At 39.5% G+C, this 27162-nt stretch overlaps 1 protein-coding gene across 7 annotated transcripts in view; it reads left to right on the forward strand.

Annotated features, from left to right (window-relative positions):
- COL19A1 (collagen type XIX alpha 1 chain) overlaps positions 1-27162 on the forward strand; it is a 368607-nt gene that overhangs the window by 111956 nt on the left and 229489 nt on the right. For all 7 annotated transcript variants that reach the window (XM_089777104.1, XM_089777106.1, XM_089777105.1 and 4 more), the window contains exons 11-12: positions 18397-18441; positions 19492-19536. In XM_089777104.1, the coding sequence (XP_089633230.1) occupies positions 18397-18441; positions 19492-19536 (90 nt within the window). The remainder of the gene's footprint in view (positions 1-18396; positions 18442-19491; positions 19537-27162) is intronic.

The raw sequence follows: 27162 nt of genomic DNA on the forward strand, positions 1-27162 counted from the left end.
GATTCAAAAGGAGACAGAGGTATAGCAATCTGTCTGTATTGAATATCTTTTTAGGGCTTAACCCACATTGTTCCTGCTTTTTTTTTCTAGTTCCAGCTTTTGTAAAAGTTCATATCACAAAGAGATGAAAAATTATTGTGTTAGCTATGTTTATTTCCCTCTTCCAGTGTTCAGACTCATGGGACAAGGCCCCCCTGTACATAGCGCTCCATGGGTGGGTTGAGTTATTAACAAAACTTTTGTGCTGTGATGGCCCACTTTATTTTGATAGGCCTCCTGGATGGAGAGGGGGTTCTACTCTTCCTGTCTGAGTTAACAAGTTCAAAATCAGACATTTTTACAATTATAAAACATTTATATTTTATCTACTATCAGGAAGTACAGACATTACAAGTTAAATCAATGCATGCAGCAATTTACAAGCATTTCATGAAGTCTAGATGCAAAATACTTTTATACAAATAATACTTTTTTTTGGAACAAAGTAACATAATGATGAACTGATTTGGTTGCCAGCTTGAATTTGTCAAACTTGTTTACTAGCGCTTACAGACCAGAGCTGGCACCCGGTTTATCTACATCACAGACTCAAACACATTTTCCATTACATAATATACTTTCAGTAGTACAAGTATTCTGGCATTATCTTGAGGTCAGCAGAGAACATGTCACTGGTGATGATGCTGTCTTGGCTTTATACCCTAAGAATGATCTTAATACAAATGCACTTATGGGAAATTGTCAGATAAGTCACTAACATAGATGCTTAATAAATCACTATCATAGATACTTAATCCAGTTTGGATTCTTAAGGTGAAAGGTCAATGTGAGTGTATATTTTGCTCATCTGCCCGTCAAGAAAGATTTGGTATCTTCAGTTGCTCAACATTATGGGCAGGACTCACAGAATGCTACAGTTTTTGATGACCCTTCATTGCTCATGTCTCCATACTATATCATATCATAGGTGGGGATACATTTATTAATGCTATTCTAGTTTTTAGGTATCACTGGAAGTCAGCCTGGATGTAACTAGTAATGGTGAGTACCTGGTTTCAGCAGCTTCATCCTGATCTAATAGCAGCCTTTTCCTTTGGCAGGATGACGTCAAAGATAGGGCAGTCAAAACCCTCTCTTGTTACCTTATAAGTTATGGAGAGGAGCAATATTGGGTGTCAACATGAGTCAGTAAACCAAGACTGAGAAGAGAAATGACTATCATCTTGTACCAGGTTTGGGGGATCTTTCCAACTGCTAACTATGCTTGTCTCTTTGGCCCCAAATTTTTAAGGAATTCAGGATGATTATAATACAATATGGGAGCAAGAAGACAGTCTTTACATGGTGCTCATGTTGCACATTATTGATTAATACAGTGAATGTCATCAAAAGGCTACTGGATGTTGATTTTCAATCTCTCAGTATAATTAGCAATATGAAAGTTGTTAAGAGTCCATGTCTGGGAAAGCATCAAGGACCTATAGAGACAGCTATACTTGTATACAGGTTGAACCTCTCTAGTCTGTCACCTTTGGGATTTTACCGGTTCTGAACCAGAGAATTTTCCAGACCATGGTAGGTCAGTATTGTCTAGCAGCATTGACAAAACTCTCAGTCCTTACTGGGCTGTTAAAGGATATTTAGGGATAAATTAGAGCTAAAAACCATCACAAAACACTGAGAGCTAGGACTGGTGGATATAAACAAACTTTATGGGACTACAGGAAACTTGGCCATATCTATGATAAGTGGACATCCAGCTAACTAAAATCATGTCAGAAGCCAGATGTTGCCAGACCAGAGAGTTCTGGACTAGAGAAGTTCAACCTGTACCAAATTAATGTGGAAGATGTAACTATTTCTTAAGGAGTATTAGATTGATGTTGTTGCTGTATAAGACACTCAAGACTCAGATGATGAGCAAGCTTTAAGATGTACAATTCATGGCTATGAATTCACTGTCACCATGGATACTACAAAGTGTGGCCTTGCCATATTTACTGACACAGTCTTAAAGATGTCTCAGTCCTGGAGGAATCCAAGACCATGGGAATCTCTATTACTGCAATAAGCATTTGATAACTGACTGTAATGTGTGTCTGTGGACCTCCAAATAAAGAAGGGGTAAAGCCTCCCACACACCTCGCAGTGTACTTTGGTGACTTTAATAGCAAACTGTCTCGATGGGACTATAACAGAAATTATGCAGCTGGTGAGCAATTTACAGACCAGGCCTGATTTGCAAAGTTTGTCTCTCCCAGTGTGGAAGGTGCTTAGTTAGATACAAAACAAATTCAATTTCTTTGCAAGAAACCTTGAGAAAATGTCTTAGATCATGGTCCTGGAGAGCTACTATGATACCTGCACCAGTGCAGTCATTTGTATGGATTAGCTCCTGGAGACTATTCTACAACTAAATGAAAGCGCATGATCAAGATTAAGTAGCTGTTTGTATTCTCCACTCACTCCTCTGCCATCAGAGCTGGGTTGCTCTGAATTTCCTGTATATTTGAGATATTTCTACTTTTACTAATGTATGTTCAGTGATGCCTGCATATAGTTTGACTGAACAGCTCTTCTCATGTTGAATACATGCAGGTGCATGAAAAAAACAAAGTCCATAAAAGCTCTGATATTTTAAGATTGTATGTTGTGTGAATAATCTTGATGGGCAGACTCACTGAGTACTGCATTTTCCAAGATCCATTTGGTTGCTTCAGTGAGCACTGTATAATTTTAATCTGCAAGTTGTGGTTTGAATAGCCTTTGATAATAAATTTGGTTCCATAGAGCTGTCTGCTACATTGACTTCTTTTTGTCACCTTAGGTGATTTTTGTAGTTCAGATTTCATATACAGCTGAACATTTACGATGTTTCAGTTCTCAAACTCCTAACATTCACTCACTTGCAACAGTACAGCTTCTTTTCTTGACAAAGATCCTCGTATAGCTGGATTACTTCTATAGGCACTAGCTAAGAGTTCTATAGTCAGAGGTGATGTTGCTGGAAAGAGTTGTGTTGATAATTGAAATTATGCAGCTGGTGAGCAGTTTACAGACTATTCCATTTATACTGGTGAATGTTGGTACCCAGGAGCTTCCATTTTCTTTATTGTGGGTGTCCTTTTTCTTTTGTCTTTTACTTTAACTGCTGACCTGTGTGTCTAATCCACCATCTAAAGCATGCTTCATGCACTTCAGGAAGATAATTGCTGAGGTTTATTTGCTGCTCCCATCTCCCTAAAAATAAAGAGGCAGCAAATTGACTATAAGGGAAAAATGCAAGTTGAATACAGAAGTTTAATACAAGAATTACTGGAACTGCTCAGCAGCTCTGTGGTAAGACTCCTTTGGACTGGCTTCACTGCAGAATTTACATCCTGTAAAGATTTGATTTAAAATAAAACAAAAAAACCTCATGATCACTGGTCAGATTTTTTTTAAAATATATGCTAGCTGGTGAGCACTAGTTAATACTGTCTGGGGTCCTGTTGGATGGGGTCTGTTCCAGGGCCTTCATCTGAGATGTGGGGTTTCTGTTTATGGTCCTCTAGCTGGAATGTGCTAGATTTAGAGTTGTCATCTCTGAGATGCAGAAAAGCTGGCCCTTCCCCCCCAAAATTGGACATTTCTGTTCTCCCTTCCCTTAGTGCTGCTATCACTAATTCTCTCTCTCTCTCTCTCTCTCTCTCTCTCTCTCTCGCTGTTTTTGTCTCTTTCTATATTATTTTCATGTTATAACATTTTTCTTATCTAACATAGTGCCACAGCTCGTCGTACAGGAATGTGAACTCTAGAATGCTCAAACATGTCCCAACCCTGGCACATTTAATTTTTTAACTGGCCAATAATTACAAAACAAATCTATCCTGTTAAAAACTGGCCCATGATAAACCTAGTTGGATTCCTTCCTCTCTAAACTTGTGGCTGGGCTGTTGCCAGGGCTGCAGCTGTTCTGCTGGCTTGTAAGGAGTCATGCTTGGACATCTGTCTTATTGACACAGCAGCAGCAGGAGTTGTTTCTGAGCCCTCTCTATCGGGGGCAGTTCATACACTTCTCCCTCGGGAACAGCCATTCTCATCTACCTTCCAGAGTGCAGTCACATGCTCCTCCCAGCCCCTTCTGCAGGCAAGAGTAGCAGTCTCATCTGCTCCTTGCCTCTGTCTCCCTTTGTAGATAGCTCAAGCTGCATCTTCATGCCCCAGCCACAACCTGAATTTGGTGCCCCAAGCTCTGAGTAGCCAATAGCACTGATACAGTTATAAGAGAAATAATAAAAGAAACAAGATAGGCTTTGCATTACTGCTCTAGTGAAGAAACTACTAAACCAACTGGAGAACTTCCCCTGTCAGATAGATAGTCCACCTCCCTGAGATGCACTGTTGATGGGAGAAGCCCTCATCGGAAAAATGGCCATTTTTCTGAAAAAAACTCCAGTTACGTCTATACTACAGTCACGTTCTTTCAAAAAAAAATCAAAAGAACAGAGGAAATTTTCCAACACTGGTAAACCTCTTTCTATGAGAAAGAAGCGTTTTCCTAAAAGAGCTCTTTCGGAAAAAGGCATGTGTGGACTGGGAAAAGGGAGTTCTTTCGAAAGAAGAGGAAAGAGGAAAAAGGTCAGGTGCCCTGGTGGCCACTCAATCCATAGTAAACACAGCTTAAATGTGAGATAGCGTCCATTCAATGTGGACTCTATCTTTTGAAAAAGCAGATAATTTTTTCGATGTGCTTGTGCTGTGTAAGCGGCGAGGAGTCCTGTGCCACCTTATAGACTAAATGAAGTGTTGGAGCATAAGCTTTTGTGGGCAAAGACCCACTTCGTCAGATGCATGTAGTGGAAATTTCCAGAGGCAGGTATAAATATGCAGGCCAGAATCAGGCTGGAGATGACGAGGTGGATCCAATCAGGGAGGATGAGGCCCACTTCTAGTAGCTGATCTGGAGGTGTGAATTCCAAGAGAGGAGAAGCTTCCTCCAAGAGAGGAATTCACACCTCCAGATCAGCTACTAGAAATGGGCCTCATCCTCCCTGATTGGATCCACCTCGTCATCTCCAGCCTGATTCTGGCCTGCATATTTATACCTGCCTCTGGAAATTTCCACTACATGCATCTGATGAAGTGGGTCTTTGCCCACGATGCTCCAACACTTCAGTTAGTCTATAAGGTGCCACAGGACTCCTCGCCGCTTTTGCAGATTCAGACTAACACGGCTACCCCTCTGATACTTGTGCTGTGTAGACGCTCTCTTTTGGAAGAAGTTTTTTTGAAAGCTCTCTTCTGAAAAAGCTTCTTCTGAAAGAAGCCTGCAGTCAAGACATAGCCCCAGTGTTAGGACATAGTTATATTGCCATAGGTCTGTACTAGAGAGTTGGCCGATGATAGTAGCCTGTGTGAAATAGCAGTTGTTGTTAAATGAGGATATAGAGGGCACCTGTATCCTCCATTTGGAAAGTGTACCCTGAACAGGTTAGAGTAGGCTGCTGCATGTTGGCGACTCTCATCACTGTATTGCACAGCATTTAAATGAAAAAAATGTAATTGTTAAATGTAAGCACTCAGTGCCTTCATAAAAAAACAAATGAACACTACAATTCGAGTCCTGGATTAAATAGTTGTAATCCCTGTAATCATTTTCCAGTGTATTAACCCCAAACATTCAAAAAAATCATGAGTCAGGTCCCCAGAAGTCATGAGAATGGCTTAAAAACGGTGATATTTTTAATAGTTATACTTTTTAATTCTTTTAATGAGCTCTTAGGTTACACAGGGGTCACATTTTCATTAATTTTCTCTGCTATTTTGAAGGCTAGAAACTTATTTTCATCTGTTAACATGATTCTAGAAGTTGGAGTTTTAAGAAAAGCTAAACTCTTGGACTTTCAATAATAAGATATGGCAACTATGTTTTGGGAATGAAATTAGTCCACATGTGACAGGAAGTAATTTCTCTCCTCATGCTATAGCATTTTTAAAACTCGTCAGGCACCTTGTCTACTTCTGTTTCGTGTTTTTGTTTTTCTTTGAAGACATTGTCTATTGGATTTTGTCAAAGGCAGGATTGAAGACTTGATTGCAGACATTGATTATTTCGGAGAGGATAATTCTTATGTTAACGCTCTAATTTAAAAAGCAATGTATTATATTGAATATAACAAAATATTCCATGTGACTTACACCTTGTAGTCCAATTTTTTACTTAGAAGAAATTGTAAAAGCTCACTGCAAGCCCCAGAAAATAGTGTCCTTTTATATTTCACAAATTATATTGAGGCTGCAGGTTGTTTTGTTGGCTGCTGTGAGATTTAATGAATTGAACTATAATTCCACCTTTGCCATATTTTAAACTTTGGAGGATCTGTAATTGTGCAAAGGAGAGCCCAGGGGAAGACTTTTATAATAATTTTTGATCTCTTGGCTATAAGATCTACACTATATTTTTCACAGCAATACTGTTGGGGTTGAAGTAATACTTTATTTGCTTTCAATGAAACTAGCTCAAACATGAATTTTCTGCTAGACTGATGTTGTGGGTTGTTTTTATTGTTTTCCCACCCACAAAGCTGTTATAGCTACATTTTTAAAACAAAGATAGTATTTGTTACTTGTCAAATATCCAGTTGTCAGAAGTAAAAGCTGGGTATATTTAGATTCTTCATAGAGTAAAATCAATATGAGGTACTAAAAGTGTGATTTATTTTCACAGTGGGATCCCGTCAAAATGTCCATTGCAATGCACAAGATTCAGGTTGCATGTCTGAAACCTCAATTGATTAGTCCAACACAACTGTCTGAGGCTGGGCCATATTTAATATAATCATCAGTCAGTATTGCTGCTCTTGTATAAAGCTTCCAAAAATAAAAAAGGGCTTGCTAACTCTGCTGTTATATTTCCATCCAATGAACTCATTTCTAGCCTACAAAGTAAAACAAATGGCAAAGTGCATGTACTGCAGATGATTCAACACTTACACACATGTAGTACAGCTGGTAACACAGGTGTTTGATTCATAATAATAAAATATCTGAGAGAAGCCAGATTTTTACAATTGTTGTACAGAGAGCCTACTCAGCTGATTTTTTTTCTTAAATACAAGGTGCCCCCCACTATTATTCTTCCTGTGAATTTCAAATTCTTTGCCATGCTCCATAAGTGAGGGGGTGGGGAATTGTTTTAATTTGGAATAGGAGAGCACAAATCTTGAACACTAGTTGGGCCAAATTTATCCTGATGTTATGTCACCTAAATAGTTATGTTGGGGGATTCATTTATTGCATTTTCTTTATTGCATGTAAGATCTATTTTCTTTATTGTCAGTAATGGTTAAGTATTTTCATTAGCTGAAGTCTCCAGTGGTTGGTTTTCATTGAGCTGTCTATATCCTTCAGTGAAAGCTACCTCCAAGAGCAGCAGACACATAAAAATTATAAAAAACTCATTGGGGCAAACAGCTTCAAGTTATTGATTTAATTAACAAACAGCAGCTCAAAGCTCCATTGTACTGTGTGATGTAAAAACATAAAAGAATAGGAAATCTCCCAACGGGTTTACAATCTAGATGCCAATCACACAATACAGGGAGAGAGAAGCAGTGGGATAGGACATGTTGAAACAATGCAGCTGTAGTACTTAGTGAAGACGTTACGGTAGAATCATAGGGTAGGAAGATACCTCACGAGATCATCGAGTCCAGCCCCCTACCAAAAGCAGGAGCAATCCCAACTAAATCATCTTAGACAGGGTTTTATCAAGCAGGAACTTAAACACCTCTAGGGATAGAGATTCCACCACCTCCCTAGGTAATCCATCCCAGTGCTTCACCACCCTCCTAGTTTTCCCTGATATCCACCCTAGACATCCTCCACTGCAACTTGAGACCATTGTTTTTCGTTCTGTCATCTGTCACCACTGATAATAGCCTCTCTCCATTCTCTTGGAACCCCCTTCAGGTAGTTAAAGACTGCTATCAACCCCCCCCCCCCTCACTCTTCTGTAGACTAAATAAACCCAAATACCTCAGACTCTCCTCATAAGACATGTGCTCCACACCCCTAATCATTTTTGTTGCTCTCTGCTGGACTTTCTTCAATGTGTTCACATCCTTTCTGTAATTGGGGGAGGAGGCAGAATTGGATGCAGTACCACAGATTTGGCCTCACCAGTGCCAAATAAAGGGGAATAATCACTTTTCTAGATCTGCTGGCAATGCTCCTCCTAATGTATCCTAATATGCCAATAGCCTTCTTGGCTACAAGGACACACTGTTAATGTATATCCAGAATCTCATCCATTGTAATCCCGAAGTCTTTTTTCTGCCAAACTGCTACTTAGCCAGTCAGTCCCTAGCCTGGAAATTCTTCTGTCCCAAGTGCAGGACTCTTCACTTGTCCTTGTTGAACCTCATCAGATTTCTTTTGGCCCAATCCTCCAATTTGTCTAAGTCACTCTGGACCTGATCCCTACCCTCCAATGTATCTACCTCTCCTCCTCAGCTAGTGTCATCTGCGAACTTGCTGAGGGTACAGTCCATCCCCTCATCTGGGTCATTAATAAAGATATTGAACAAAACCATCCCCAGAACTGGGGCAATCTGCTTGGGTATGTCTACACTACCACCCTAGATCGAACTAGGGTGGTTAATGTAGTCAATCGAAGTTGCAAATGAAGCCTGGGATTTAAATATCCTGGGCTTCATTTGCATCTTGCCGGGCGCCGCCATTTTTAAATCCCCGGTGGTTCGGACTCCGTGCCCATGGCTACACGCGGCACGGAGTAGGTAGCTCGAATTAGGCTTTCTAATTCGAACTACTGTTACACCTCGTTCCATGAAGAGTAACGGTAGTTCGAATTAGAAAGCCTAATTCGAACTACCTACTCCGTGCCGTGTGTAGCCGTGGGCACGGAGCCTGAACTACCGGGGATTTAAAAATGGCGGTGCCCGGCAAGATGCAAATGAAGCCCGGATATTTAAATCCCGGGCTTCATTTGCAACTTCAATTGACTACATTAACCACCCTTGTTCGAACTAGGGTGGTAGAGTAGACATACCCCCAGATACCAACCGTCAACCAGACATTGAGCGATTGATCACTATCCATTGAGCCTGACAATCTGTGATGGAGTATGATCACAGAAAACCCCTTGGGATTGTTCCCCCATTTGCCACTGACACCCACCTATTTGCTCTGTGAGTCTTCCCTTTTACCTTGTTCTTCTGGGCCAGATCCTCTGGTGTCCTCCACACAAGGTACAGAGTTGGGGTTACTGCCCCTTGAAAAGCAGTGCAAACACTGAATCACTTCAGCTCTGGTACAATGCAGTTTTAGTGCATAGCACCCAGGAAACCACCTCCCAGAAGGGATCAAATCCCCAAATAAATCCATCTTTCTCTGTGTAGAAGTCTTACACTTGAAAGCTCATTCATGTAAGCTTTCTTTGTCAGTGAAAGAGGAACATGAACACTGGTTGTCCTCCCCCAAAAGATAGCAATTATTTACACTGGGCTTGATAGTAAATAAATGTGTTTTTATTAAGTACAAACAGTAGAATGTAAGTGGTTGCAAGAGAAAAGACAGATCAAAGAAAGTTACAACATTAAAATGAAAAGAAAATGTGTAGCTAGTTCTAATACATTAAAACTTATTGCAAATGGATTCTTCCCTAAAGAGCTGTTCTTGTCCTAGCTATCATCTTCAGGTACTAAGACTTTTTTCTTGATCTGGGTTCCCAGTCTTTTTTTTGTGTGCGCCATCCCAGCCAAAAACAAAGACCTGATAACTTTTCTTAAATAATCTTTCCCTTGGAGCAGGAATCCTTTGTTCTTCCATGGAAAAGTACCTGGTCAAAATGGAATCCTAGTGCCAGATGGTATGATCACATGTCTTACTAGTCCAATCACCTTTGGACTTAAAAGACAAACAAGGCTGTTTACAAATTGTTAAGTTAACCACACAGTCCTTAAGACTTCGGGAGGGGAGCGGGAGAAGGGAGGACGATTTATGGCTCTCATTAGCATATTTCAAACTATAAACAGTCTCATACTTCATATTTCTAACTTTATGTACAAGAATAATACCTGCACCAAAATAGTATATACAGATCCAGCAGATTGTAACATTAAAATTGATAGATTACAAGAGGTACTTTATCGAAAGCATCTTTGGGTTACACATATTTATATTCATAAGCCAATTTTCATAAAGCAGGAGGGATCCTCACAGCTATCTGTGCCAAATGAGAGCTTCTTCCATTGGCATAGGTTCTCTACCTTCCCGAGAGGTGGTAACTATGGCAATGGGAGAAGCTCTCCCATTGATATAGCACTGTCTACACCAGGAGTTAGATTGGCGTAACACACTCCTGAACAATGTAGTTATACTGACATAAATTTGTAGTGTAGTCTAGAGCTTAGATTAGCAGACTAGAAAAATATGTGTGCATTGGCGGCCTGTCAGTACAGGCGAACTAGGTAGTCACCTAGGGCACCAAGATAAACGGCCGTTGAGGGCTTTGGCGGCAGGGGCGCCGATCGCGTGCCGATCGCGTGTTTTGCATAGGGTGCCAGTTGCCAGCAGTTTGTATAGGGCCGCTCATGTTTGTGTGTAGAATTTAAATGCTTATTATTTATACTGTGAGCTTCAAAATAGCACTCTGATTACTAAAGAAAAGATTTCACAAATCTCTACAGGAAACTATTTTGTTGCTCTGTATCAGTGCTTGGTGTTCTAACAGTGGCGAAAGGAGGAAAAGGAGAAAAGTTCATTTTTATGTAATCTTATTGCGTTTGAGTGAGTGACTATAAACAAAACAGAAATGCCATCAGAGATTGCAGTGTTAGCCCTTTGTCTCACCTTTGGTTAATGTGAACCCACAGAGCTTTAGACAGTAGGATCTGAAGTACAATAATGGCTGCGGCTATTTTTTTCCTTTGAGATTTTCAATTTTTCATTGCATTTTAGATTGGGGCATTTTTCCAAAGTTGTAATGCAAGCCAGTGAGCTGAAAAGAGATGAAGCTACAGGAACTTCAACAAAAACATGTGGCTATTTTTCACTGACAAGGTCATGTTTGTAGTGCTGCAAAATGGCTGCAGGAGCTTCCTAACCAGACAATACAGATGCTTGTAAGTTGCGTGCTTGTGGAATGTATGTTGTGCCTTACATGAGAAAGAAAGGACATAGCCAGAAAAATGTATAATTACATCTATTTTCTGCAGCTGATTTTTCCACCAAGCAATTTACAAAAAATAATGATTAAAAAACCCATCCAAAACACAATACTTTATGGTACTGCTCAGGACTGTCCTGTGTGAGATGTAGTTTCAGTTATCCGTGTTCTGAACCTGGCTTCTTGCCCCTGATTTTTGCAGGTGAAGAGAATATTGTAGTTGAGAAAAGTGTCTCAGACAGACAGTCAATAGGAGTGTTCCTCTATTTACTATAGAACAGATTTTCAAAGGATCTCAGCTGTCTTTTGGGGCACCTTTTCTCAATAAGGGATATCTGGTACATATATGTTTGGTGCTGTCTGAGGAATCTCAGCTTTGAGACCTAGTGCAGTAAGAGTGACTGCACTTTGAGCCATTCCCACTCAGCTGCAGCAGAATGGGAGTGGTGGGCATGCAGGTAGCCTATCCCCCCTGGAGACATGGTTGTGTAATGCCCTCCTTCTGTCACTTGCCCCATAAAAAAGAAAAGGCTGAAGAAGAACCAGCCATCCCAAATATATTGTAAAGAAAAGGGGCAGGGGAACTATTACAAGGTTACTACACTGCTGTACTCCTCCCTCTGCTCCAATGAAAGATCACTCACGATTAGTAATGATAAGGTGACCCGGAGCTTGTGAGTAGGAGGCAATCCCATGGGGATCTCAGCTATTAAAATTATAAATACACTGTGTGTATATCCCACCTAATCCACATAGCCTCTGCTCCCATAACTAAAATATATCAAAGGGCTTTGGTTTCAAAATTAGGAGATACAACCATGAAAAAAATCTTTACATTCCAAATGGCAGTAGATAAAATAAAATGGTATTACTGCACTACTTGTATTGGATCAGTAGTGGGTACAAATTTCATAACTAGCTAAGAACACCACCCTCATGTTATCAGAACAAAAACTACTCTGATTTATGAAGTTCCACAATTTGGACCAGACCCTCCATTTCAGATATTATTTCAGTAAGTTCAACTGAGTTTAAATGACTTTAGTGGGTTTTAGATATGTTTTAAAGCTGTGTAAATCAAGCAACGTTGTGTCTCAGACAGTTTCTCTTTCGATAGATTCATACTGAGGAACCAAGTTCAGTTACAAAAATCTATCAATTTTTCCAGAATTTAATATCAGAATTTAAAATTTTGTGTATTTTATCAATACTGATGATAGACATATCCAGCTAGCTAGGCTTAATTTTCTAAGAATTTTCCACATGAGATTATTAATCTTTTAGAACCTTTTGTAAACAGAAGTCCTGCTTGTTTGGGGTTTTTTTCTGTCCTCAATAGCAAGTGTTTTCATGGGGATTTTTTTATTTCAATAGAAGTCATTTTCAACCGAGAATGTACATGTATCCCTCGAGATCTTCTAGAGGGCATATCAGCTCATCTAGCTATTTGCCTAGTTTTACAAAAGGCTACAGAAAGTCAGTACAACTAATATTTCATACAGTGACGGTTTATAGTTTTCTAGATACCTTACAGTGAAATGTAAGTACAATATTTATAAACAAATTACCATAAAATCACGAGTATAATATGCACCTAGGTATAATGCGCACTCTACCTTTTCAATGTCAGAATCATGGAAAAAACGGAACTCCTATATATAATGTGCTCCTATATATATCTACACTCCTGTCAACAGGTCTGCCAGCACCAAGCCCAGACTCACCCGCTTCCTGTAGCCGGCCCCAGGCTGCCCATGCGCTGCACTGAGCTCACACCTGCTGCGGGGGCCCTCAGGCTCAGCTACCTCCTCCAAGAGCCTCTCCAAGTGGAGGCTTTGCCAGACCCACAGCCTGGACCCGGCCATCATCATCAGCTGCAGCTGAGAGTAGGGGGACGGCCTGCCCAGGACACCCCGGGCCAGGGCAGTTGGCGGCCCCTTGGCAAAGTGCCTCACTGTCTTTTCCTCCTGTGCTCTGCTGCACCCGGGGGGCAGCGCGCTCTGCGGCTCACTCTCCACTCCCAGCCTGCTGCAGGGGCTCCTGGGTGCAGCCTGGCGGCACCACTGGCTCCTCGCCTTGTCCGGGAGCCAAAATAAAACTTTAAAAAATAACTGCTATGTATAATGTGCACCCCGACTTTGACCCAGAAAAAAATCGGAAAAAAGTGTGCATTATACTCGAGATTTTATGGTAATTTATTTTATGATTATATTATAAAATGAGAAAGTAAACAGTTTTTCAGTCATATTATTGTGATGCTTTTGGTATTTTTGTTTCTAATTTTGTAAGCAGGCAGTTTTTAAGTGAAATAAAACTTAAGCGTATGCAAGACAAATCAGACTGAAAGGAGTCCAGTAGTTTGGAAAGGTTGAGAGACACTGTCATAGAACATTCTCATTGCATATGTGTAAAAAGTTTACAAATCCTTACTAACATCTATTGGGGCCCAGTTTATAGCAGTGTTTCTCAGCCTATGGGATGGAAGTTAAAGGTGGGTCATAACAAGGCTGATTGCTAGGTAATTCTCACAGGTAGAGAAACTGTACAGCACCTTAAAAGCCTTCAGCCACTAGAGCATTGTAAACTGTTGTTTGGCCGTGTACAGTGTTTTTGTCTGCTCAGTAGACTCCATCACTGCAATATTTAAGTGCTTCACAGGCATTAGTGAATTTATCCCCAGAATACCCATCTGAGGTAAGGAAGCAAATAGAGATTTAAATGACTTGCCCTAGGTCACACAGAAGGTCTGGGAACTGAACATAGATCACTGAGACTCAATCTAATGTCTTATCAAAAATACTTGCCTTCATTTCCTCCTCTTCTTTTTGTAGTTCATTTCCTTGACACCCAGTTCTGCTCCCATTGAAATCGGTGGGATGTAATCAAGGCATTGTGCTCAGGGTTAGAGAGTGTACTCAGAAGGAAAAAATGTCAGAAAATAAAAATGGTTTTTCTCTCTGTATGGAAGTGAATATGCAAGAAAGCTGTTACTGGATTTTTTGGCAGTGCAGAGTCTGCTTTTGCAAGCATTTTTTTGATGTTGGGGAGTTCTTCATGGTGTCAATCAAGTCAGGGATAGTTGTCCATTCAAAGAGCTTGATAAATTCCATTCTTAGGATATTTTAAGGAAAAAATAGAGGCATAGCATTTTGACTATTTAGAAAATAAATTGTGCATGTCTTTGTGCCCAAATTTTCAAAAACGCGCACTCATATTTCTTCCTGTAATTGTGTGCAAAAATAATTAGTGAGTTTGACAACAGAAATTATGTTTGATTTTTTTTATGAACACCAACAATTCTACACATACCTTTATTTTATTGATTTAGTTGAATGTACAAAATGTGTCAGTCATTCTTTCTTGGTGTATGCACTATTTTAAAACATATTAATTAATCATTTAAAAAACTAGAATCCGTGCCAGCTAAAGAGAGTGGTCTAGAGCACTGAGCTTGGGGATCATGTAGTCTTACTTGCTAGTTTAAGTAATTTAGTAAATAGGACAAGAAATCCTGTGGCACCTTATAGACTAACAGATTTATTGAAGCATAAGCTTTCGTGGACAAAGACCCACTTTGTCAGATGCTACAATAAATTTATGACAAAAGTTTATGCTACAATAAATCTGTTCGTCTATAAGGTGCCACAGGACTTCTTGTCATTTTTGCAGGTTTTTGCAGATTCAGACTAACATGGCTACTCCTCTTATACTTAGTAAATAGGATTTAGCTTCTGCTTTTCAAATGATGTCTTTTTATCTCTCTCATTGCTTCCTTTACTTGGTTGTTATGCCACACTAGCATGTTTTTGGTTCTCTTACTAAGTTTTTTTTTAATTTGGAGCATACATTTAAGTTGAGCTATATTATATCTTTTAAGTTGAGCTCCTTGAAAAGTTTCCATGCAGCTTTAGCAGGAATTTCACTTTTGGCACTGAACCTTTTAATTTCTGTTTAATTAACCTCATTTTTATGTAATTCCCCTTTCTGAAATTAAATTCCATACTGCTGAGCTGCTATGGAGCTTTTCCCACCACAGGAATGTTAAATTTAATTATGTTATGGTCACTATATCCAAGTGATTCAGCTATATTCACCTCATGGACCAGCTCCTCTGCTCCACTTAGGACTAAAGCAAGAATTGCCTGTCCCCTGGTGGGTTCTAGAACCAGCTGCTCCAAGAAGCAGTCATTAAAGGAGTCAAGGAACTTTATCTCTGCATCCTGTTCTGAAGTGACGTGTACCCAATTCTGGTCTGTGAAATAGTTTGGTTCATTTAAGATTATTACTTCGTTTGATTCTAACCTGTCTTTCACATATAGTACCACTCCCCCACCAGTACGGTCTGGGAGATTAATACATGAAGCAACGTACAAGCATTTCATAAATTCTAAATACATTCTTATTGTTAAAGTAAATATTAGCATTATAACTAACACTCAAGTGAGCAGACTGATTCTAGGTACACATTTGTCAGTGATCAGCTGAGACCTAGAGACTTTGGCATGTGCCGGCATCCAATCTGCCAACATCACAACTACAACTTACATTTTCAACTATCTAGTTTGGTCGCCTTAATTTGTCGGTATCTGACTTGACATCCAGAGTCGCATTATCTCTGTGCTGGGGCCAGTGTAAGGAAAGGACTGGTTCAGCCCTCACCTTAGGTTAGGTTATCTTCTGAGGGTCAGCTGACTTGTATGTACAGTATCAGTGGCACAGAATCACCAAGGATGTAAATGTCTCCTACTCTGGGGCTGCTGTGGAAGGAGCACAGAGAGGTAGGAGATTGTTCTGTAACTCCTGAGGTATTTGGGATATTCTTGGGAAGGCCTTAGGCCTGCTACAAGGTCCCTCTTTGTTAATTTAGCTTGTTCAAAGGGGCTGCAAGGCACAACTGAACTGAGCCCTTAAGGCTTGAGTTTTCAGAGTGCTAAATATTGACAGTTCTCCCTGACCTTAGTGTGCTTTGAAAATGTGTGTTCTGGGTCTGTAAATGAAGTGTGAACATGAAACAAAAATGTCAAAATTTGAAGCTGGCTCCAGGACATGACTAGTCCATAGGATTCTCAGTGTGAGCACTAGTAAGTATCTGCTGTTGGTGGGGTTTTTTAAATCAAATTATACTTCAAAAGGTGATTCTAACCATTTGCTTTGGAAAACAAAGTAACATTCCAGTAAGATCAGGAAAATATCATACCAGTGGAGGAAAATCTGATATTTTTATTTATAAAAAAGCAATAACCTCTTTTTGTGGTTTTAGGCTTGTTCTTCCCATAATATGACCCTCTGGTGGTACATTTTGATAATTCCGCTCCATTTCTTTACCGCTAAAAATAGTTGTCCTCATATTCAAAGGCTGGGCCTTTAAGTGGATCCAAAGGCCTGGAATTCTCAAAGTAAATGAAAGGTGCAAACATGGATTTCAAAACTGTGAATAAGCTTTAACTGCATTACTTTAATTGATATTAACAGGAATTGCATGACTAGTGTTTCTAAAATATCATATAAATCCTGTAAATCAAACTTGAAATAGTAGTTCAAATTATACAAAAGGACTATTTACTTTTATATTGAGGATGGGAAATAGCTAAACATCTTGGATTTCATAAACTTTGTTGGTAAAATATTTATAAACTTTTAAAGTGTTTTTCAAGTAATTATTTTCATTCTTATCCCAAAAAAGAATCTCATTAAGTTCTACTATGTTTGATGTGATGTATACCACATTAACTTCTAAAGTGCTGTCAGTTCTAGACAGGGCTGGCCTTACCATGAGGCAAACTAAGGCTGCCACCACAGGTGCCAGACTGTAGAAAGTTGTGTCTGCTGCTAGGTGCATATGTATTCTCTCTGCTCTAGATGCATAGAGATGATTGAGTGTCATACTGGAGGAAAGAGGGCACAAGAGACATAACAGGCAGGCAGGAGAAAAGGTGTCATGGGGACATCATTTGAGCTCCCCACCTCAGGTGCCAAAATGTTGTGGGCCAGCTCTGGTTCTAAAGCATGTGATGCACTTAATGATTCTAAGTTGTTCTAAGTTTTTGGTATAAGTTTCTCCTTACCCTTTAAAATATGGATAGGTTATGTGATTTTTAATTAATTTTGGTACCATTTTGAGTAATCTTATATTACTACCTGATTCATGTAATACATAAAAATCAGGTATCTACATGTTAAAATAATGAACTGTGATCAATAATAAAATAAAAAGTATTTCCATCACTCATCTGAATCACTTCTGTTTGTGCTATCTGCTTTTGCTGGTAAAGTGCCGAAAAAATTACAGCATTCAAAGGTAGACCAAGGCCACTAATTTATATAATGGCCTAATCCTTTCCTTAGCCCTTTCCTACTACAAAATAAGGTCTCATTTAGTGTTTTGATTACATGTGCACATTGAACAGATATTTTCATTGAACTGTCCAATTGAATACATTGGAAGCTCTTTCATTTTCTCCATTGTGGAGGCATAAGTTAGAATTTGACTCTTTAAGTAGCTTTAGTCAGTTACCATGAGAATTCTTAATATTTCTTTTGCTTATGTGCTTTCCTTGCTTTCTTTTGCTTAAGTCAACTTTCCCCTTTAGCTTAGAAATTTTTTTTTCACATCTGCCTAACGTCTGCCCAGCAGTTAATTCTGCTCTGCTATTGGAAATAATTTTCCTAATACGTTTATCAATTCTTGGTGTCCACATGATCATTCCTGTATTAGCCCAACCACCAATTGGTATTGGTTATATAAGAAATAATGCAAGCACCTAATCAGCTGTTTGTCAGCTCAGCGCGCTAGTCTGGACACTCCTGCACCGACCTGAAAGCCCTTTATCGACCTCCCTGTTATGCCTCGTAGGATGAGGTTTACCGGGGAGGTCGATAAAGGGCTTTCATGTTGACAGGGGAGCGTCCAGACTGCCCCGATCTGCCAACAAACAGCTGATCGGCAGAGCGGGGCAGCCATTTAAATTTAAATGAAGCCGCGATTATTTAAATCGTGGCTTCATTTCCCTTTGCCGAACAAACAAATCTACATGGCTCTGTCTATGGAGCCATGTAGTCTAGATGTAGCCTTGGTGTAATGTTGGCCTGTATCTGCTCATAATTACTTGTAATGGGACTTGATTTGTTTGAAAATATTTCTGGGAATAAGCAGCCTTTATATTTTTCTTTCGGTTTCTTCATGTGTGCGATAGCCAATAATTAAGGTAATGTACATTTTATTTCAGGGAGAAGATGGCTTGGTAGGTGTTCCTGGCCTTCCTGGTTCCAAGGTAAAGGCATTTTAGTTTTATCTTGTATATTTGCATTTCTGAAGTTTCCTTCATTTCCCCATCTATTTAAATTGGTCAATATTTTAAATTACTTATAGGGTGTAAAATTCACTTACATCTAAGTGGAACTCTAGCTCTGGGCCTCTGGCACCATACCTGAGTCACAGTGGCCTGCATATGTCGTTCTGCATTCAGAGCTTGGAATCAGTTGAAATCAGTTCAAAATAGCGGTTTGCCTGTGTAGACTCTATTAAAGTTAATTCGAAATAACGGCTGTTATTTTGAATTAACTTTGATGTGTAGACATACCCTATGTTACTACAAAAAAAGACCTCTGATACAAACATAACTTAATTCTTTTTATATTTACGATAAAGTATAATCTTTCCAGATCTTGGGTCAGGAATTTTTAATGTTGGCTGTCTTGTGCTTCTTGGAAATATGACAAAAAGGTGTGTGTTCATTGTACTCATTAACAGAATATCAAATGTTCAGTTAACAAGACATAAGATGACCACCAAAGATGTACCTTGTGAAAAGAAGTATGTTTGTTATAGGCAGGACGAGTAGCCCTGCCTGTTAAAGTTGCTTGACACTTCCCACTTTGAGATCTTGCTTTTCAGCTGCATATAACTTTGCCAAACTCAAAGCATTTGGGCTGAAATTTTCATACCTCTCTGCCTCAGACTGAAAGCTTTTGACACATGACTAATCAGACTTAAAAGTTTAAATAAAGAAAAATAAATAAAACACTGATTTTCAGAATGAGAGGATTGGTTTCTTGGGCATGGTTGACTGGACTAACTAAAATGGACTATAAACAGAGTTAGTTACCGAAGCCAGAGAAAGTTTTCCACATAAGTTTGAGACCTTTTAATATGAATAAAAGATATTCAGTATCCAAGTTGTGTGGTCTCATCTAGCCTTATTTTTAACCTGAAATACAAATTACTGTAAATAGAATATAAATTGTGTAGAATGTTTGTCCTATATATGAGATTTGCTTAACATTTTCTATCCACAAATCTCGTCATTTGTTTTTATAAACAGGGAGAGCGTGGCTTTGAGGGTAAAAAAGGAGCTGAAGGTGAAAAGGTAAATCACTTCATTCATGCAGTTTTTGTGGTTACATGTTTTCAACCTATGATACTTCAGATAACTTTTGTCCTCACACACAGGGCCTAGTTCCAACACCCTCTTTCATAGACAATCTGTACTTTATACTATGTAAATTGTAGAATAAGGACTTTAAGTTGAACCATATTGTAGATATAATGAAATGTTCTCAGAGTTCCCTGCCTGTTGTGTTAGGTTGTGTAGGGAGATAAGATTTTATGTTAACCCTACTAGAATGACAGAATACTTGGTAAAGCTTCAAGTTTCAGGCACTAATATTGTGTGTGTTCCTTATTTCCATGGTAACTGGTAGCATGTACTGCTTGGTGAGAATATAAATAATTAGTATGGGGATATATTACTTTTAATTACCAATCAATTTTCAACATGTAAAGTTATTTAATTATTACAGGTAGTGCAAAAATCAAAATTTACTGTAGTTACTCTTATATGTAATGTTTATTGACGTAAGCTGATGTTTTTAATGGAGATTACTGTATGTAGTTAAATAACATTTAGCAAGTAACACATTTTTCCCTTTTACATTTTGCTCTTCTACTGATACTAGAATCCATTAGGGCAAAACCATTAGCAGAATTTGACTTACTGGAGTCTTACAAGTGTAACCAAGCTAAAAATTTAGTCTACTATGTCCAGGAATTAGAGGGGTAGCTGTGTTAGTCTGAATCTGCAAAAGCGACGAGGAGTCCTGTGGCACCTTATAGACTAACTGAAGTGTAGGAGCATAAGCTTTCATGGGCAAAGACCCATTTTGTCAGATGCATGTAGTGGAAATTTCCAGAGGCAGGTATAAATATGATTCTGGCCTACATATTTATACCTGCCTCTGGAAATTTCCAGTGCATGCATCTGACGAAGTGGGTCTTTGCCCACGAAAGCTTATACTCCTACACTTCAGTTAGTCTATGTCCAGGAATTAAACCTGCTTGCCTTGTTTGAATTCTTCATTCAGGTTGGGTTTATTTGCATGTGTGAATTTCATTTACAACTCCTTGCTCACCCACTGCACAATTTGGCTTAGTGTGTGACACTAGTACTGAATGTGTTTTTTTATCTCCTACCTTTTTTTCCTAAATATTAATATATATTTTACCTAGGTCACTCTTCACCAAAGCATACTATCATGTTAAAATTTCCAGCACCTGAAACAGATAGTAGAATACAAATACAGTAGCCGTTTCCTCATAGTGTAGCCCTTTCTAAATTTTCCTGAGGAGCTACTTAAACATAAAACTGGCATACCTGCAGAATGTAGATTCCAAGGTGAAGAACCAGTTCCACTATACCTAGGCCATATGTACATTATGTGAAAGATAGATGCTGCCCTATCGATCTTCTGGGATTCAATTTAGCAGGTGTAGTATAGATCTGCTAAATCGAACTCACTGGGTGCCCCTGTCAGCACTGTGAGGAGTAAGAGAAGCCTATGAGAGCATTTGTTCCCATGGGCCTCCCACTGTGTGGATGGTATATAAATGCAATGTAAGATACATCTACTCCAACTACATAATTTACGTAGCTGGAGTTGCATATCTTATTTCAATCTTCTCAGGTAGTGTAAACCTGTCCTTAGAGACTACATAAACAAAACTTTGAGAATACAGTTATGTCCACATCTCAGATAAGCCCCTGTGCTCTGAAACAGTGTAGAATACATATGTTAACCTAGGACCTAATTTGCTTACACTTCTGAAGAAAGATGATCCAGTGGCTAGGGCACTATGCAAGCCATTGAAGGCCTGGATGAAAATCTTGTTCTGTCATGAACATCCTATGTTACCTTGGACAAATCATTTAGAGTGGGACCCACAAAACTACTTAAGTGCCTGACTAATGTTTTTAGGCACGTCTGCTATCCACAGAACTACTGCTTAGCTGCCATTGAACCCATAGGTGCCTTGCTTCGTGCTTAAGTTTTTGCTGTAAGAGTTTCCTAGGTGCTTATGTTTCTGCCGTTGAATACATGCACTGTTTCTTCACCCTACACCCTCTAATGCCTGTCTCCCACCTGAGCGCCAAAGCAATTAATTAACCAGGAGAGTGATAGACGTCAAGACACCTAAGAAGTGCATGGGCCTAATCTGGTTGGCTTGCTGAGAGGCCACATTACTTCACAGAAAACAGCCTGGGTCTGTCTACACTACCCTCCTAGTTTGAACTAGGAGGGTAATGTAGGCATACCGCACTTGCAAATGAAGCCCGAGATTTGAATTTCCCGGACTTCATTTGCATAAACTGGGCGCCGCCGTTTTTAAATCCCTGCTCGTTCGAACCCCGTGCCATGCCGCTACACGGGGCACGAACTAGGTAGTTCGGACTAGGCTTCCTAGTCCGAACTACCGTTACTCCTCATTCCACGAGGAGTAACGGTAGTTCGGACTAGGAAGCCTAGTCCGAACTACTTAGTTCGTGCCGCGTGTAGCCGCGCGGCACGGGGTTCGAACGAGCAGGGATTTAAAAATGGCGGAGCCCAGTTTATGCAGATGAAGCCCGGGAAATTCAAATCCTGGGCTTCATTTGCAAGTGCGGTATGCCTACATTACCCCGCTAGTTCGAACTAGCGGGGTAGTGTAGACATACCCCCTGAGAGTAAAGGGTGAGAAGAAAGAGAGGAAGACTTCCCTTACAACCTTTAACCTTGTTGCCAGGGTACTCAACTGGGAAGTGGGAGAAGGGATTTGATTAGAGATCTCTGATCTCTCGAGTGAGTTCTTTACCCATTGGTTATGGCATATTCTGACATTTATTCTCCTATTTATAATAGGAGAATTAAGTTTTAATTTGGTCTGAGGAAAAAAATTAGAATGGCTCCATATCCTAGGGCAGTGGTCCACTATACTCAGAGTTAGATCCCTGTTCAATATCTTCTCCTTCTCAGCAAATCGGGGACTTGAACACTAAGACTCTCTCTTACATCTCAGATCAGTACCCTAACCACAAGGTTATAAGGGAGATCTTTCACCTCCCCTTCTTCCTCCCGGCTATTGTGTGTGGAATTAGGTGGCATCTGAATGTGCCTGTTTGGTCAGGCTTGCATATGGCTTAGGCCATGGAATGCTTGTGTTTCCCTGATTTGTGAATCATAAGCAGAGATTGGGCTGCAGGGAGACACCTGACTTCAGGGCCTGTCTCAGGGAGAGAATCGGGGCTTAGTACACACCCTGGTGGTTGGAATTTCCCTTTTGCTAACTAAGGCAGCTCCCTAGTATGCTGGCTATCTCTCTCCATACATTGTATAGGGAATGTAGGCGCCGAACTCAGGTTTTTTGTGGATTGTAACAGTGTTCCTGTAATTTTTCTAGTCATGTGAAAATTAGGCATTGTGATGCTCATCATGGCAAGACCTAAGTCCCTTTTGTGGGTCTGGTGCTCAGTCTCTCCGTGCCTCATTTCCAGTCTGAAAGAGGAGGCTAATTATATTACTTTGCTAATTTACAAGTATATTTGTGAGAATAAGGCCTGGTCTGCTCTGCTGTGGAAGTACTAAATAAGATACGCAACTGCAGCTATGTAAATCCAGCAAACCCTCCCATCAACTTCCCTCACTCCTTATGAGGAGCAGGAGTACTGGTACTGATGGGGGTGCCCACTGAGTTTGATTTAATGGGAAGCTTGACCATAGCAGCATCAATCTTCCATGTAGTGTAGACATGCCCAAGTGCATTAAAGATTGTGTGGTACTCAGGTACTGGGGCTATGTGGCACATATAAGATTGCCCAACAAAGAATCAGGATGGAGGAAGACAATTGAGGATATCATTCCTGAGCTCAGGAAAATACAGACTACTTATGAGTTGTGTTCTTTTTAAGAACTGGGGTGCAACCAGCCACCACACCTCTTCAGAAATGCCAGTCAGTTTTCACTGTTAATGCTTTAAAAGAAAATGTGTTATGGATTAGGAAAAAGTTAGTCAGATTTCAAGTTGTTTGTTTAGGAACAGAGAGAGAGAGATGCTATATTAACCAGTTCTGGTAATAAATAACAGAAGTAAAAATTGGCATCTGCAGTCTTTAAAAATTATGAGATGAGAAGATTCAGTTTCAGTTTTCTGAAAAATTAATTGTGAAGTTAAGGGGGGTTATCTAACTCTCTGTAGAATTCTCAGTCCTTTGGTTATGTTCCCATCCTTCAGTTCTGGAGTACTTGTTGACTTTGTAAGTATTTCCCTTGCAGCTGTGCCACAATTTCCTTCAGTCTTATGAATAAACTTTGTTTGGACACATGGTCATGATTCCAGCTGCTGCTGCCACTCTTTGTTCAGCTTCCCTTTATTTTAAGGTGACCATTTAAAAACATGGACTCCATAGTAGTAACAATTGTGAAAACTGAGTCAACAAGTCCAATTTTACCATTTTAGGCATTAATTAATAAGAACCAGTAGTTAAATTTATTCCCTGTTTAAGTGTTGACAATATACTTGGCTCTGAACAAAATGCAGAAAGCATGTTTTGAGCCTAATGGAATTTACAATATACATAGATGGAGAATGTTTGACTATGGAAAAGTTTTTCAGTGAAATAGAGGACTCTTGCCTTCAGCAATTTAACACTAGATAGGGTAAAGCACAGAGAAATTGTAGGGAATAATGTATAGGGAATTGTAGGGAATAATGTAATGATTGAGGTGGATTAGGTTATTTAGTCCACCCTTAATTTGTATTGTCCTTCTGAGGACTACTGATATGGTGCTCTTTCTCTGACTAATAGGGCAAATTGACACTATTTTCCTCACACTATCCTGAATCTCAGTACATTACTTTTGCAATTCACCTCAGATCAATCACTGGTGTGCAAAAGATTCTTGAATCCATGGTGTCTGGTGTTTTTTTTAAATCATACATTCCTGCTGACTGCTTTGGATCTGGTTTCTAACTGAAGTCAAGTGCCAAGTAGAGCAGTTTACCTATCCTGCATTTATTATATGTCTAGCTAACCTAACGGTAATAATATGTTATGGGTTATAAGCCACTGAATTTTAAAACAATATGTATTATTATTATTTCAACAACACAACTGAAGATATCTTTATCCAAAGGGAGCTTATCCAAAGTCCTTATCCAAAGGGGCTCACAATTTTAAAAAAGGACAGTGCTCACAGGGAGACAGGAGTGTGATAACTTACAAGCTTTCTTGCTTATAAGAACAAATGGGTATGAATAGTAATAGCGTTATATTCATGTAGTTTAGCATTTGTGAGCCAAAAAGAAGAAATGAGGCTTCCAGCGAAATTAAAATGAAGACGGGGGGTGTTCAATATGCTGGAAATGCATTGTCATTCAGGGCCTTATGGTAGTATAGAGGAAAACATGAAGTGAGAATGGGAAAATGAAATTGTAATTTACAATAAATAAAATAGGATATGTTATTTGCTAGAAACTTATCCTAACCCTATGAGTCCTGCTTTAAGAACACTTGAATGGCAAATTATTGAACCTTCATCCTGAATTATTATTTACATTTGTAAATAGTAGTTGTTTCTATAATCTTCTAAAAATTGGACTTTTCTGCCAAATTCATGATCCATTAAACTTCAACTTTCATAGCAAATTTACTGACTTTCAGGTCTTAGAAGTCCAAAAATGTCAAGGGGGCAACAAGCACAAAATAAAATTTTATTGATGTGGATAGAAGCAATTATCTTGTACAGTATTTGGGTTTTATCTGCTGTTGTAACATAGTCACCTGTGATTTGGGTATCTCTTTTTAGCTATATGATAATAAAAAATGTAAAGAGAACAGTTTCTTTCCTCGCCAGTGCCTGCCCAAACCTTGTGTAATGAATTGGTATAATCTCATCAGAGTGAGAAATGCAGCAAACTGTATACTTTCCCCTCACTCCCAAAGTTCTTGTACAAAGTGAGCAATCCTCCCCCCCATACAACCAAACCCTTACATTGCTTTAAATGATAAGAGGAAGCAGCATACAAAATTTAGTGTTTCTAGCTCTTACAATTTAGGAAGAGTTCTTGAACAAACTGACAGACAGACTTGCTCATTCTCAAACTTTATATATAGTGTATTAATACCTGTGATATGTGGCATATAATCATGATGTATAAATGCTATGTTAATGTGTGTAACTGATCACTTGCTAGACAACATTAGGTTGAGGGTTTTTTATTTACTATATTTAGGATGGAAATGTCAATATTGCTAAATTAAAATAATTGTAATACTAAAAAATTTTACTACTGCAAAAAAGTCACAGTCACATCAGGATTTACATCTGTCACATAGAATGAAATAATGTCAATTCAAGCAATATGGCATGTTTAAAAAAGCGCTGGTGATTTTTGACAAATGTAACAGCTACTCTTTTTGTATAAAAAACGTGTGAGAATTGAATTTTAGACTTCTGTTATGCTGACTGTGCTAATCTGTAAAGATGAACATTTAAAACTGACCCTATCTTCAATCTCTAAATTCATCAGATGTGAACTTGTTGGTTTGGATTCTTTGCTGGTCTAGCCTCTGCTTGCACACGGTGACAATGAGGGATGACAGGAAACTCAACACACTCCCTTTTATTCTCAATGGCCTCATCTTGGTTAGGTTTGGATATACAGCACAAAGGAGCAATTTTAATTTACACTGGGTACGTCTAAACTACATGGCTCCGTCGACGGAGCCATGTAGATTTGTTGTTTTGGCAAAGGCAAATGAAGCCGCGATTTAAATGATCGCGGCTTCATTTAAATTTACATGGCTGCCGCGCTGAGCCGACAAACAGCTGATCAGCTGTTTGTCCGCTCAGCGTGCTAGTCTGGACGCTCCCCTGCCGACATCAAAGCCCTTTGTCGGCATCCCCGGTAAACCTCATCCCATGAAGAATAACGGGGCTGCCGACAAAGGGCTTTGATGTCGGCAGGGGAGCGTCCAGACTAGCGCGCTGAGCGGACAAACAGCTGATCAGCTGTTTGTCCGCTCAGTGCGGCAGCCATGTAAATTTAAATGAAGCCGCGATCATTTGCCTTTGCCTATGTGTCTAATCTACATGCCTCTGACGACAGAGGCATGTAGTCTAGACACAGCCACTTAGTAGAAGATTCATCAGGGATGGATCAAGTATAGCAAAGCCGTAGTGTGCCATGCTTCACCTCCTCTTCCCACTCCCTGCTCCTCTTTACACTGGACAGTGGAGCCGAGAGAGAGAGACCTGGTCCATGAAGATTCAGATTTGTATTCACCAGTTTTGTGCTGGTGTAGCTTTCTCTTACACAGGGAGAATTCTCAGTGTAGTGTCTGGCTGTTTTAAATTCAATTTGTGTTGTGTAAATGGTGCAAAGTGAATTTGGCTACACTATCCAGCCCGTGGTATCCATATAACGAGTGAACCTAGGAGGAATGGATTGATTTCATGTACAAGACTACCTTGTATGGAAGTAAGTTGTTCTCTGCTATTCTGCACTTTGTTGCCTTCTGTGTAAGCACAGTAATCTAAAGAAAGATGTATTATATGAGACTGGAAGGTCAGATCTGTCATTTCAATTCCTCTAATATGATTGCTATGGGCACGCTTATCAGTACTGGAGATTGTTGGCTTTCTGAGCAGTGCAAGTATTATTCTTTAACATACAGTCAACC

Source organism: Pelodiscus sinensis, chromosome 3 (genome assembly GCF_052426305.1).
Source record: "Pelodiscus sinensis isolate ZL-2025 chromosome 3, ASM5242630v1, whole genome shotgun sequence".
Taxonomy (NCBI): Eukaryota; Metazoa; Chordata; order Testudines; family Trionychidae; genus Pelodiscus; species Pelodiscus sinensis.